The sequence below is a fragment of the Dipodomys merriami genome, unplaced genomic scaffold (assembly GCF_024711535.1).
Source record: "Dipodomys merriami isolate MVZ:Mamm:240054 unplaced genomic scaffold, mDipMer1.0.p SCAF_13, whole genome shotgun sequence".
NCBI classification, from domain to species: Eukaryota; Metazoa; Chordata; class Mammalia; order Rodentia; family Heteromyidae; genus Dipodomys; species Dipodomys merriami.
In genome coordinates, this window is record NW_027202604.1 from 18502738 (window position 1) to 18515839 (window position 13102).

The 13102-nt window shown below is 37.8% G+C and overlaps 1 protein-coding gene across 20 annotated transcripts in view; it reads right to left on the bottom strand.

The window, feature by feature from the left end:
* Positions 1-13102, bottom strand: part of Fhit (fragile histidine triad diadenosine triphosphatase) — a 1320449-nt gene that overhangs the window by 179029 nt on the left and 1128318 nt on the right. For all 20 annotated transcript variants that reach the window (XM_070018847.1, XM_070018836.1, XM_070018846.1 and 17 more), the window contains one exon: positions 1569-1637. In XM_070018847.1, coding sequence (XP_069874948.1) covers positions 1569-1637 — 69 coding nt within the window. The remainder of the gene's footprint in view (positions 1-1568; positions 1638-13102) is intronic.

Here is a 13102-nt window from a genome sequence, read left to right on the forward strand (position 1 = left end):
AAAAGGATAGACTTTATGTGACCCTTGGAGATCAGGTGAAGACAATTATGATAGACAGTGGGGGTGGGGGCTGTTTATCTGGCAGGGTCCTATGAAAAACTAGAAAAAATTAAAAAAATATATTTTGAAGCTGGGCATCAGTGGCTCACCCCTGTAATCCTAACTACTTAGAAGGCTGAGATCTGAAGGTTGTAGTGTGAAGTTAGCCCAGGCAAAAAAAGCTAGAAGCAGAGCTGTAGTTCAAGTGATACAGTGCAATTCTTGAATGAAAACGGGAGGTTATCCAGGCCCTGAGTTGAAACCCTAGTACTAGCACGAAATATGCATTTTGGGGACTCGGTATAGTGGTTCATGCCCAGCTGCTCAGAATGTGGAGATCCAAAGCATTGTGGTTCAAGGCCAGTATGGGCAAAACAGTTCATGAAACCCCCACATCTCAATCAATAAATTGGTCGTGGTGACACACATTTGCCATCTAGCCATGTCAGATTGTGGTCAGAGGCCACTCTGGACAAAAATATAAGATCCCTTCTAAAAAAAATGACTAAAAAATAATAAATAACTGGGAGTTGGGCTTAAATAGCAGAGCACTTGTCCAGCAAGTGTGAAGCCCTGAGTTCAGAATTATTTTTGACATTATTCAAAACTATTAAAATATTTTTAATTATTTTTTAAAATACATTTATTCTAGAAGTACTGGCATTTCAGAAATAATTTTCAAAGGTTTGGGGCCAAAGTATGAAACAGAAAGCGAATATCATTCTCTTCTATTTGATGCTCATGATGGACATTCCTAATCAATCAAAGCACTTTCCCTTGTTAAGCCCAAAACAAACCCCACGGGTCTTTTTAGCTAAGCACTCCAGGGTACTCACACCATTTCATAAACTCTCCTATGTGTGGAACATGTCTGGAATAAGTAGATAAACCAAGATGACTTCTATTTTATCTCCTTCTAACCCATCATAGGCTATCTGTTTTTCACAGGGCGAATGAATATCAGAAGGTTCTCACGCCAACAGCACCTTAGGTCACCTGCTTCTTACTGATTCGTGGTGTGCTCATTTCATTTGCCATTTATATCTTTAAATGGCAGGACCCAGAAATCAGTTACTTACTGACATGTTTATGATACAGCAAGTTATACTCCAATCATTCAAACCTATCGAGTTTCACTTTGAATAGATGTTCTTTGACTAAAAAGATCTTATTATCTTTCTGCTAGAGTTCCATTGGTGGCACTGTATGTCTTCTTGTCTACAGATTCAGGCCCATATCACCATACAAACCTTTAGTGTTCCAGTGAATGACAGTGCAGAAATCACAAAGACACATACAGTTGTTACGGGGTTTCGTTTGAAAAAGAAAATCATTATAATTCATTTATCTTGGGTTCCCACAATGGCCATTCTTATCTTGTTGGCCTCTATTGCCACTCTGCAAGTGATACTGAGTAGAATCCCATTTACAATCATCTCTAGGGTGATACCTGGTTCATTAGGTTGATTTCATCACATCGACAGCCGCTGTGATCAAATAAGAAGATCTGAGAGGGAAGACAGACTCACCTCATCATAGATGCTGTCATTCCTGTGGAAGTCTCCAGCCCTCCTGGGAAGAATGTGGACATGAACATGCTGCAAATGTACAAGAAAGAAAAATAAATACATAATAAATAAAATGTGATTATCTCCCCATATATTCTTAGACTTGACAGTAATGTTCTCATGGAGCCCAATTACTCCACACTGATTTCTGCAGGATTATTTTTCAGAGGAAGATGATATTCACCTTTAGTAACTCTATATGAAATCTGCTGAGAACAGACAGGCACAAAGCAAGAGAGAGCAACTTGGTGGCATATATGAATTTGAGTGAAATGCCAGAGTATTTTAGAGGCTCTCTGAAATTATTCAGACTTGTCACTCTTGGTTGTATTTAGCCAGGGCTTTGAAATGACAGTGTGCCTTAAAAGATGGCTATTGTGACTCTGCAACTGACAAAAGGTAAGAATTGGTTCACAGAGAACTGCCTAAAAGAGGAAGAAGTAATAAAGATCAAACTACAAACTCAGAGCTGTGAATAATACTCATAGAAGAGTAATGCAAACAATTATGATTCAGTAAGTTGTTGTTCACTATGAGAGCAAAGCTGTATATTTGGTATTATTTTGTATAGTATTCTTAAAAATCCTGTTTTAAAATTATGTTTGTTTTACAGATAAGGAAGTCAATGATCAGAGAGGTGACAGCCCCATAGGACATGTTAAGACTTAGTACAGGAAAGGGGTCACCTGGGTCTGGCTACCTTGTTCTTCATTTGTTCATAATTCATTCTGTGAATTTAATCTTTTCAATGACCAATATCTCTAGTCTATGATAGAGATAGGTAGTATATATAGCAATGTTCTTATGGATTAACTGTCAATTAAGGTTCATGTAGATCTAATACAATACATATGTACATATATATATATATATATATTTATATATTCTTCAAGGTTAACCTGCCATGTGAAAGTTTTACTTTCCCAATAGCACTCACTGTATACTGGCTAATGTTAAACCTTTTTCCTGGCCTTGAGCTATGTTTGGCATTTATTACAAATCATAGAGAAGAATATGAAAATGAAAAGCTTAAACATGAGGCAGGCAAAGAATCAAACTCCATCCCTGATCATGACCACCCTTCCATGATTACTGTGATTAGGACACCAGCCTTCAAAGGACCTCAACAGGACGTAAGATTAAGTGTTCCTGTGGCTTTGTGTATAAGGAAGGGAAATGATATGCTATTAATGCACAGGCAGGGAGCAAGGCAGTCTATGGTGAATTATGCAGAGAAGAACTTCAAGTTGGCTCTTGATAATATAGTCTCCAAAGAGTGACATTTGTGGGGGGGGGGGAGAAGAGGAATATATTCTCAGGTCAATGGTGAAGTCAGTCACAGATATCTCTCAGCAACTGGGGCAAGGGTGGACATCAGTCACAAAAACTCTAAGAACATAGAGAGAGGGAGAAACAAAAACCAAACTAGCCAGGAACCAAATTCTGGTTGACATTGACTGAAGCCATGACCTGAATCATTTAAAAGGAATGCCAAGAGAAACCTTTATTATAATTAATATATGGGAAAATATGAGAGGAAAATAGAAGAAAATGAATCACCAAAATGTATTGGAAGTGGTGGGGAGCTGGTCCTAGTTGGAGCGTTGAGAACCAGCAGAGAGGGTAGATGAGAATGAATGCTGCCAAAGTATTTTGTATGTCTTCATCTCTAACAGGGATTGCAAAAATTCCTGTTACATAGAGTTGTTAGGATTCAATCTGCTAAGGAAATGTTTAGCACATTGCTTAGCAAATAGCACTTAAAATATGCAGGTGCAGTGGGATTACTCACAATGTATATATATATATGTTTAAACTGAACCTAAAGACCAAGTAGAACTCACATTGAGGGATTGATAACCACATGAGCAAGAAGCTCTTTGTATGGGGTCATTGTGAAAATGCTGCTTTTGGCAAAGTTTGTTTCGGTGGCTTTGATGAGCAAATTCATACTTCAGAATGTGTTTGGGGATTGTCAGCCTGTCCCCATTTTCATTTCTAACAAGCTCACAAGTGATACTTGAGAGTACCTCTGCAGGCCAAGACCATACTTTGAGAGCAGCCACTGCCTACGACTACCCACCTGCTTCCTTTCTAACCCTGCTCCTGCCAATTGTGCCAAAGTAGGCACCAAGGCCTCTCCATTTTACCTACCCTTTGGAATTCTATGGAGACCTATTCATTAGTGTGTCTCTGGTGTCCTGTACTCTCACCACGGTCCCTGGTCCTTTTCTGTCATTAGGGATAGGTCAGTTATTATCCACCACTAATATGGCTGGCCATGAACTTACCTTGGGGGAACATCAGGGGATGGAGCCTACCCTTACCTCATTTTATTTACTTTGCTCCACTGGCTTTTGTGTTCAGCACTATCTTTATAGGCTCTGTAACCACTTCACCCTCAAAATGCCACTCTTGGTCGTTTGTAACCCTTTGAAACACACCATGACACCATATAATAAACCGCTTATTACCTAGGCAATTTTTCCGTAAGGACACATATTTTACCTTATGTTGATACTTTGGCATAAATTCCTCAGTGACATGCTTCTGGCAACCCACCCAGCTTTTCAGAACAGGGAATGCCATCATGCCCAAACCATCTCAAAGCCTTGTTGGTGCAGAGGAGACCGTCAACATGGCCTTGGATAGAGTGGGATCCTCCCAGTAGCAGAGATCAAGGTGATTGTACATAACCTGTTCCTAGTGATTTCACGTTACTCGATGGTGGTACAATGACCTTTCTAAATGCAAACAGAGCATCTGCATTCTTCAGTGGGGCTGCAGTTTAGAGGCTTGAGTGATAAGAGTATTTTAAAAGTCCCATAACACATGTCACCCACATAAGTTTCCAGTCAAATAAAATCTCATAATATTCATTGGCCCACTGATGTTTTGGAGAGTATTTTCTGACATGTTTATTGTAGATTTTTACATATTTTTTGTCATCTCTACAATACTTCTATAAAGGTAGTAATATTCTGCCACAGCAAGACTCACCTAAGGCATTGTGTCTATGCTCTTTCTCTGATATTTTAGAAAACGACCAAATATTCTCAACTTAAAAGAAGCAATATGTATTTATACAATAAGTTGACATTCATCAAGATGCCTTATACTCACAAACTGACGTGTTGCATTGAAATGCCTTTGTACAACTAAAGGTAATAAAATCATTAAGTAAAAAAGAAAACCCACAAGAACTATTTTTAAAAGATTGTTATGTTAGCATCAAATTAACATATGTGCAGCATAGAAAATCAGTTACAAATAGAAAAGCAAAGAAGAAAAATTTCAGATCCCCAGTTACTCTCATAGCTAAGCAATAATGATTCCTTTGCTTCTGTCAGAGGGAAACAAATATAAATAGTATTCTTGTCTGCACTGACCCAGAAAATACACCTTAAAAGAAGTAGAACCTGGATCAGTAAGGGAGTGAGGGTCAAAAAAGCAAGAAAGGCAGCCAGTAAATGACATGGAATCAAGCAAGTTATTGCCATGCATGACTGGAGATTAGTTCTGCTAGAGAATTCTAGGAGGCAGTACAAATCATGCACCTTGAAGTCATCCCACATGAGAGGTGAGGAAGCTGAACTATCTGTACAGTAGCTCTTGTCCTCATTGGTTGAGGACTGCTCCAGGAAACATCATAGTTACTGGGCCCTGGGGGCAAAATGATTGGAGTAGTATAAGATGTCATTTGCAGCAGCACTTTACAAAGTAGCATATCATTTCTAATACTTAGGATCTCATACTCTGAAAGTTCATGTACTTGGCCACCTTTGCATGAAATAGGACAGATGAAGGGCTCATCATTGGTTTTCAAACTGCAATCATGAGGTCCTACTGTTCTTGATTCAAACCCGGGAGTAGTCAGGGATGGTTCATGCTGAAAACAAGAACCTTTCACAGGACAGGAGAGCAGGATTCTGTGCCCCAGCCCCGATTCAACCAGAGCAGTTCTGCTAGCTGTTTCTTTGTTGAGATCCCATATACAATTTCAGTTGCAAAAGTACTTATTATTATTGAAAACAAAACCAAAAGACCCCCCCAAAAAATCCCATCCTCAAACAGTAAGGCTTAGAATCAGAAAATGTTAGGGAGTTGCTAACTGACAGAATCTAATTTCATTTCATTGAGGAGGAAAGTGACTTCCCTAAAAGCGATATGAAAACAATGATAGGTTTAAGACAAGAACCCCAAACCCCAAAGCCTTGTCTTCCAGGCTTTCTACCCATTTTCCTACTCTATTTGTCCTAGATCTCAGAGATGTACAAGTCACACAGACAAAATCTCAGGGTAAATCAGAACACCGTCTTTCACCAGGAGAGTTTCTTAAACCTTCTGTCACCTTTCAAGGAATCCTAAAACCACTATCTTAACACATGAAATTGTTGTACAAATTACATATGAAATTATGTACATGACATTCTTAGGCCCAATGCTGGCAGATCCTAAGTATTCAATGCATTCTGGCAAGGCTAATAGTACATGACAGTGTCTCTGTAAACATTTTTTTTTGACAACCAGCTTCTGCTATAAAGCAGACAGCTAAGTTCTTCAGTGAGCTGTGCTGAGTATATTCTTCTCCAAGCTGTCACCATTTCCACAGCTTGTGTTTTTGATATGGCTAGATTCTGCCTTTTTGGATTTGCACCAAAGAGAAGGCACCTTCTCTTTCTAGGTTGAGGGTCAGCCTGAAATCACTCAAAGCCACTTAGATGTGAAATAAATGTCACTAGAAATAATGCTGCTCATAGAGCTTTGTGGACACCCCAGCCTCGTCCATGGAGGAGAATCAAAAGGCGCTGGAGACAGTGATGGTTTCACCCTGTTTTCAGTATTGCATCATCCTGGTGATGTTCAAGAAGTTTGTATGCCTTTCATGAAACAGGAAATAATGCTTTCAGGGGGAGAGGGGTGGTGGAGAGAGGATCCAAACTGTCACAGTCATGAAGGGAAACAAAGGGAGAGAAAAGATAAGGACACAATTCAGTTAACAAACAAAAAAAATATGCCTCTCAAATCTGTAGAGATGCTATAGAGTTTTGTGACTTAACAATTGTGTTTTTAAGCCATACATCACTGGCAGCGCTCCAACGGTGAGTTATAATAATACATCACGAGAGGAATGACGCTCCCATGATATATTGGAGCCGTACATCATCTAAGGAACACAGCATTCATGATGTATTGCTCCCAACCACAATGAGAGTTTAAAGGAGCTTTTGGCAACCAGACCGTTTTAAATTTCAAATTTTCTCAATATTAAGGTCTTTTCAAGCCCACTAAAAAGCAAGGCGATGACGTTTGATACTAGAGGAGGTGGCAGTGAACTCTGAGAGCCTGACTGTGTGTCTGTCATTTCCTTTTTGCCTTTAAACTCACAGGTGGAAATAATTGGCAGGCTTCAAAGTTTTCTGTTTTTCTCTCCAATTCATCCTCCAGGAGAACAGAAGCTCAGGGAACTGAACAAGTGTCGATGCATCTCTTTTGCCAATCAATTTCTCCTCTCCTCAACACAGCAAGCATGAGAAGCACATCAGTATCCTAAAGAACTGGTGAGATGCGTGATAGGCATTGGATAAACCCAGGAGAGAATATTTTTATTTTCTTTGTTAAAAGAAGCTCTTGCACTGAAATTCAGAGCAAAAGAAAAAAAAAAGAACAGAGATAAAGTAGATCAACTTCCTTACTCATCCCTCACAAACAGGGTGGCTAGGAAGAAAGCAAGCCTTTGCTATCGTGTGTTTGATTAAAACACTGGAAGCACTAATGAGAAAAAGAAAGGGGGATGACATGTGAGCATCACTCCCTAAGGAGTAAATGGAAGCCTCCGTCACCTTCCCTGCTTTAACTGTGAGTTTATAAGAGGGCAAAGTAGACATGAGAATGTATCCACTCTGCTTAAAATCTACTCACTTGGGGTTAGGGGGTAAAGGGATCACTGTGAATTAAGAAGGCAGGTGTTAGGAAACTTTTCCTTTAAAAAAAAAAAGAAAACAAATCCCACTCCAATAAACAGAACAAAATGAGAAATCTCCCTACTGTTTGTGTAATAGACCCAAACAAGAACAAGGAGAGACAATTATATTTCAAGTGGCTTCTTCCATTTTCTTTCTTTAATGGATTTAAAGGAAAGAACAGTGGTAGAGTTACTGCCATGTGGAGAGGAACATCTGGGCCTGAAGAATTAACACAGTCTCGCTTCCCATTATCCTGCCTGTAGTTTTTCACTCCTTTGGCTTCTACCAGTCGATTCTAGATCTCAAATTACTATAGATTTTTGGCATTGCCCCTCACCCCCTCTTTCCTTCCAATGGATAGAACCGTTTACTGTTTCAACAAGTCATCCCAGGGTTCCTTTCTCCTGTAACAGTAAGTTAACTATACAGACATTGCAACTACTCTAAGGCTATTAGATAAGTAATGGGAATAAACAGGCTCTGCTTCTGGAGAGAGGTGGGTCCTTGCTTGGACTGTGTAATGAACCCCAAAATATCGCCTCTTCTCCTCTATAAAGAAATGACTAAAATATCATTGTGTGTGTGTGTGTGTGTATGTGTGTGTGTGTGTGTGTGTGTGTGTATGTGTGTGTGTGTGTGTGTGTGTGTGTGTGTGTGTGTGTGTGTGTGTGTGTGTGTGTGTTCCAATCCTGAGATTTAAAATCAGGGCCTGGGTTCTATCCCTGAGCTTTGTTGCTCAAGGCTAGAGTCCTACCACTAGAGCCACAGCTCCACCTTCAGCTTTTGTGGTGGTTAATTGGAGTCTCACAAACTTTCCTGCATAGGCTGGCTTCAAACCACAATCCTCAGATCACAGCCTTCTGAGTAGTTGGGATTACAGGCATGAGCCACTGATGTCAAGCCAAAATATCATTTTTAACGTAACAAAAAATCACTTTTACATTTATAGTAATATAATATTCTTCACTCATCTACCATTTCCTAATTATTATCTGTCATAATATTAACTATTATAAATATATATAAATATAACTATTTGTTAGAATACTATATGTTAGTCACTATGCTTAATGCTATATATATGTATATATGTATATATATATGTATATATATATGTATATATATATATATATAATCACACCTCTATGCCCAAAACATTATAAAATAAGAACTATTACCTCCATTTTTTTAATGAGGAAACCAAAACTTACTAGGATTCAGTGAACTGAAGTCATATATTCCTTTTGGGAAATCTTATTTCTAATGATTCTAAGTATTTTATCTGTCCCAAGTGGAGGGGGGAATAAAGGACTTGACATTCTCACAGACTAGGCCACTATTTTTTAAAATTCTATCAATACCCTTAAACCTCCATTGCATCCAGAATACAGCTTTGGGAGAAAGCAAACAGAACCCTTCAGGTTCTAAATAAAAACAAAAACCTCAAACATATTAGCAATTTCTGAAATCGAGTACTTTTGATTATTATCATCCTAAGAGTAATAGTTGTGGCTATTTACTAAGCTCTTAAAATTTATGGGTACTGTATATGTAGAAGTGAGCATTTTTAGTTTTTAAATATTTTTTATTGTAAAGATACTGTAAAGAGGGGTTACAGTTACATGAGTAAGGTAATGAGTACATTTTCTATCAAGCATTGTTACTCCCTCCTTTGTTTTCCCCTACTATCCCTTCTCTCCCCACCTCCCCAACTCCTCTCTCTCCCCCACCCAAAGTTATAAAGTTCATTTTCAACATAGTGTCTTGTACATCTCATTGTTACAGTGGGCCAACCTGTATCCTTGTTTCAGCATTTTGTTATTTCCTTCCACAAACTAGAAAAATGTATGTAAATGATGCAGGGCACCAGAATCAAATACAGTGACAACAGGGATTATACCATAGTGGGAAGAACATACAAAAGAAACAAAAAAATCACACAGTATATTAAAAACAGCAGCAACAAAGAAAAAACCTCATGTGTCCATATCCTGGGGTTCATTTTCCTTAGCATCATCTTATATGGTCATATGTACTAGCTTTCGACCTTTTCTGCTTGGATGGTGGGATTATCCTAGATGTATACTAGTTATTGCAAATAAGGGAAACCATGGGACCTATGCTTCTTTGTGTCTGGCTTACTTTGAAGTGAGCACTTTATCTGCAACATCTCTCAACATCATTGTCAGCAACATCGGCATCAATACCAATATCACCAACATCATGTCGTTATTTACGGATGACGAAATGGAGGCCTGGGGAAGTGAAATGAGGGTGCTCAATTATTCCAAAGCCCAGTTGTGAAAGTATAGTTCAAGTCAGCTTGGTAGAAGTTCTTGGCCCACTTCTTCCTTAAGATATTAACCTCTTCTGCAAGAGAGGCCTATGACCAAGAAGACATTTCTAACAAATTTGATTTCAACCTCCCACACATATTCTTTGATTAACTTTCCATGACATCCACCTCTAAGCTCTTAAAATTATTTGGCAAGGAGTGAATTCATAACCATTTCCCTTAAAGAAGTTGACACTCTCAAGCAATGTCTGCAAAACCATGCCAACACAGCATTCAGGAACTTTAGTTGGATCCATCCCTATTATATTAGGTTAACTGTTTGTGCAACAAGACAGATGAAACATTGGGTGGATTATTCTTGTATAAAGAGTCTTTTTTGTCCCCCAAGAAAACACAATTCAGGTTCTTTATGAAATCTGTCCTCTTTGCTTTTGTGCAGAGAGTGCCTTACTGAGAACTACCGTAAAATGACTTTCAAGAGATACAGAGCATGTTCCTTGATTTACCAAAACTGTATGTTATCAGCTAGCTTTATAATCATGGTGTTTAGAATGTATGTTGATAGGGGAATTTTTTTTTCTTTCCTTTCCTTTCTCTCCCTCTTCCTCCAGTTTTCAAGAACCATTTCGAAGTCTTCTTCATTTATGTAGACTTTAGACTCTTCAGGGAAATTCTCATTCTTCCTATGTAGTTTGATGACAGCTTTTAACTATAAAGTATAAAAAAATTACACTTTTTTCATTACTTGGGAATTTTGAGATATTCATTACTGTATTTTTTTCTCCTGATTATTTCCTTCTCTAAACTCCTCTCCCTGAGGGCAGAAAACGTATTCATAATCTCATAGTGGCTAGGTTGATGATGGGCAGATGGATACATGGATAGTTAAATAGATAGATGGGTACCTGAATGAATGAGTAGATGATTAAATGATGGACAACTACTGTTGTAGTTTCATAGCCGGCTAAAAATTTTAACCATATATGAATTGATTTTCTTGGCTATTTTCCTGGGCTTGTTGTTTCCCGGGCCTATGAGGCTATAGCCTACAACGCATTAGGTGCACAATGAATATATTGAGGAATATGTGAATTCTCAAATATGCTGAAGTGCCTAAAACAGAGAAATAACCTAAAGACAATCATCAGAGCTGCCAAAGCCATAGTTATTTCTGAGCACTAACTTTAGCATCGGCCATTGTGTTTCTCTCTCTCTCTCTCTCTCTCTCTCTCTCTCTCTCTCTCTCTCTCTCTCTCTCTCTCTCTCTCTCTCATTTTCTAGAGAAGAACAAATATCTCTCTTGAGAAAGCTTCTGACCTTCACAAGTTAATTCCTCTTTGCAAGACCAAATACCAAGAATATGTATGCTTTATTTACACACCATATCAGAACATCAATCCAAAGTAAGTTTCTCTGAGGCCTTTCTGTTGGGTATACATGAAAGGATTTGGATGTAAATGGAGCAATGATGGTATTTTTCCTTGTCTTACTCATTTCATGACAAATGTACATTGCTTTATTATTCACTGTACACATAATTACAGTTTCTTTAATTTATGATTCAATAAAATGTATAATAATAAACGTTTACTGCTCCATGAATAAACATTCAAATGAAAGTTTTAATAGAGGTTACATGTTTCAAAACAGTTCTTAGATTTCTTCTTAGAAATCTTACCCTCTACTTAATGAGCAACATTTCCATAATCTGTGCATTATTGCTTAAGTCTCCCTTTAGGAATATTTTACAAAGAAAAAATTTGTGAAATATCTATCCAAAGGGGGGAAATGTTATGGGAATTAGCCACTTGTCCTGTTAAAGAGATAGGACATGCTTTTATGTCCCTCCAAAGACTGTAACACAGTAATTATGGAGGTGGTATGTCCTAATTATTACTCTAACTGGGTGCACCACTGTTACAGATTTTGCCTCTCAGATCAGGCTTAAACAAAAATGATGAGATACCCAGAAAGGTCAACCACGAAGGCCAGCCTTGTGCTAATTCTCTTTCCAGTGTTAACAAAGAGAACAGAAACTAGAACTCTAAATTCAGAGGGGGTCAGGATACTGCCAAATGGCCATTCACAGATGTAGAATCAGACAAATGGTTTAAGAATTCTAGCCAATCTGAGGTAAATGAATTCAGATAAATCCTAAGCTTAATGTGATATATTATTTTCAATGAGAGTTATTTTTTAGGCAAATTATTTAATAGAATTTGATGTCATTATCATTTCAAAAGGCTCATCTATTTCAAATAATTTCTGGAAATTGTGTTCATAAAAGCATGCACTTTAAAAAATAACTAAAGCATCATAATGATACATTTCTTTCCTCTTTGTCCAGCAGCTATGACTGGGTTGTTTAACTAGAAAGAAATAAATGCCAGGAGAAGTTGAGGAACAAAGATTCTTCACAAATTGACAACCTCTAGATATTTGGCCTCTGTAGAACAGAGATGAAATGTGTTAAAATGAAATGGCATTTTGTGATATATCAGCCCACTTTATTAGTGGATCGGCACTACTTACATAAACTTTGTCAGGCAGGACTCAATTTAAATAGTGAGGAGCCATATTTCTTTGGTAGGAGTCAGTATCTTCAGGTCTGCATGGGACATTCTGGAGTCAATACTGTTGCTTTCCACAGGAATTGGGGTAAATGGCTAAAAGTTCCTAATAAAACTCTTTGCCCACTATCCATGATTTGCAACGATTTTCACCTGGCTTTGATTGTTAATGCAAAATCTTTCAAGTAAAGACCATCTTTCCTAACCTAAGCTGAATATAAGACTCCCACCATTTCAATATGCCTAGTATTTTTGAGGATTTACAGACACTTGTTGACAATGAATTATGAGAAAGCATTGTGATACAGAGTCACATCAAACTGGGAGCCAAGAGTCCTCCTTTATTTCTTTATGGATTTCTTTTTTCCTCCCATCTTTATTTTGGAAGGATATGTTAACATCCCAGTAACAGTACTAATTGTATGTGTTCTGTGTCAGATATTATACAGAAATCTTTACTTAAATTATCTCACTTTTAATATCCTCTATCATAATATTTCAAATTTTCAGATGAGAACCAAAGCCCAAGAAAATGTAAAAAAGTACTGCACCAAGCAAAAGGTGGAATTAGTATTCCGATCCATTTAATACAGCTATTTTTACAGATGTTTTGCACAAAACAAAACATGCAGAATAAATACAATCTTTCACATGATTCAAATG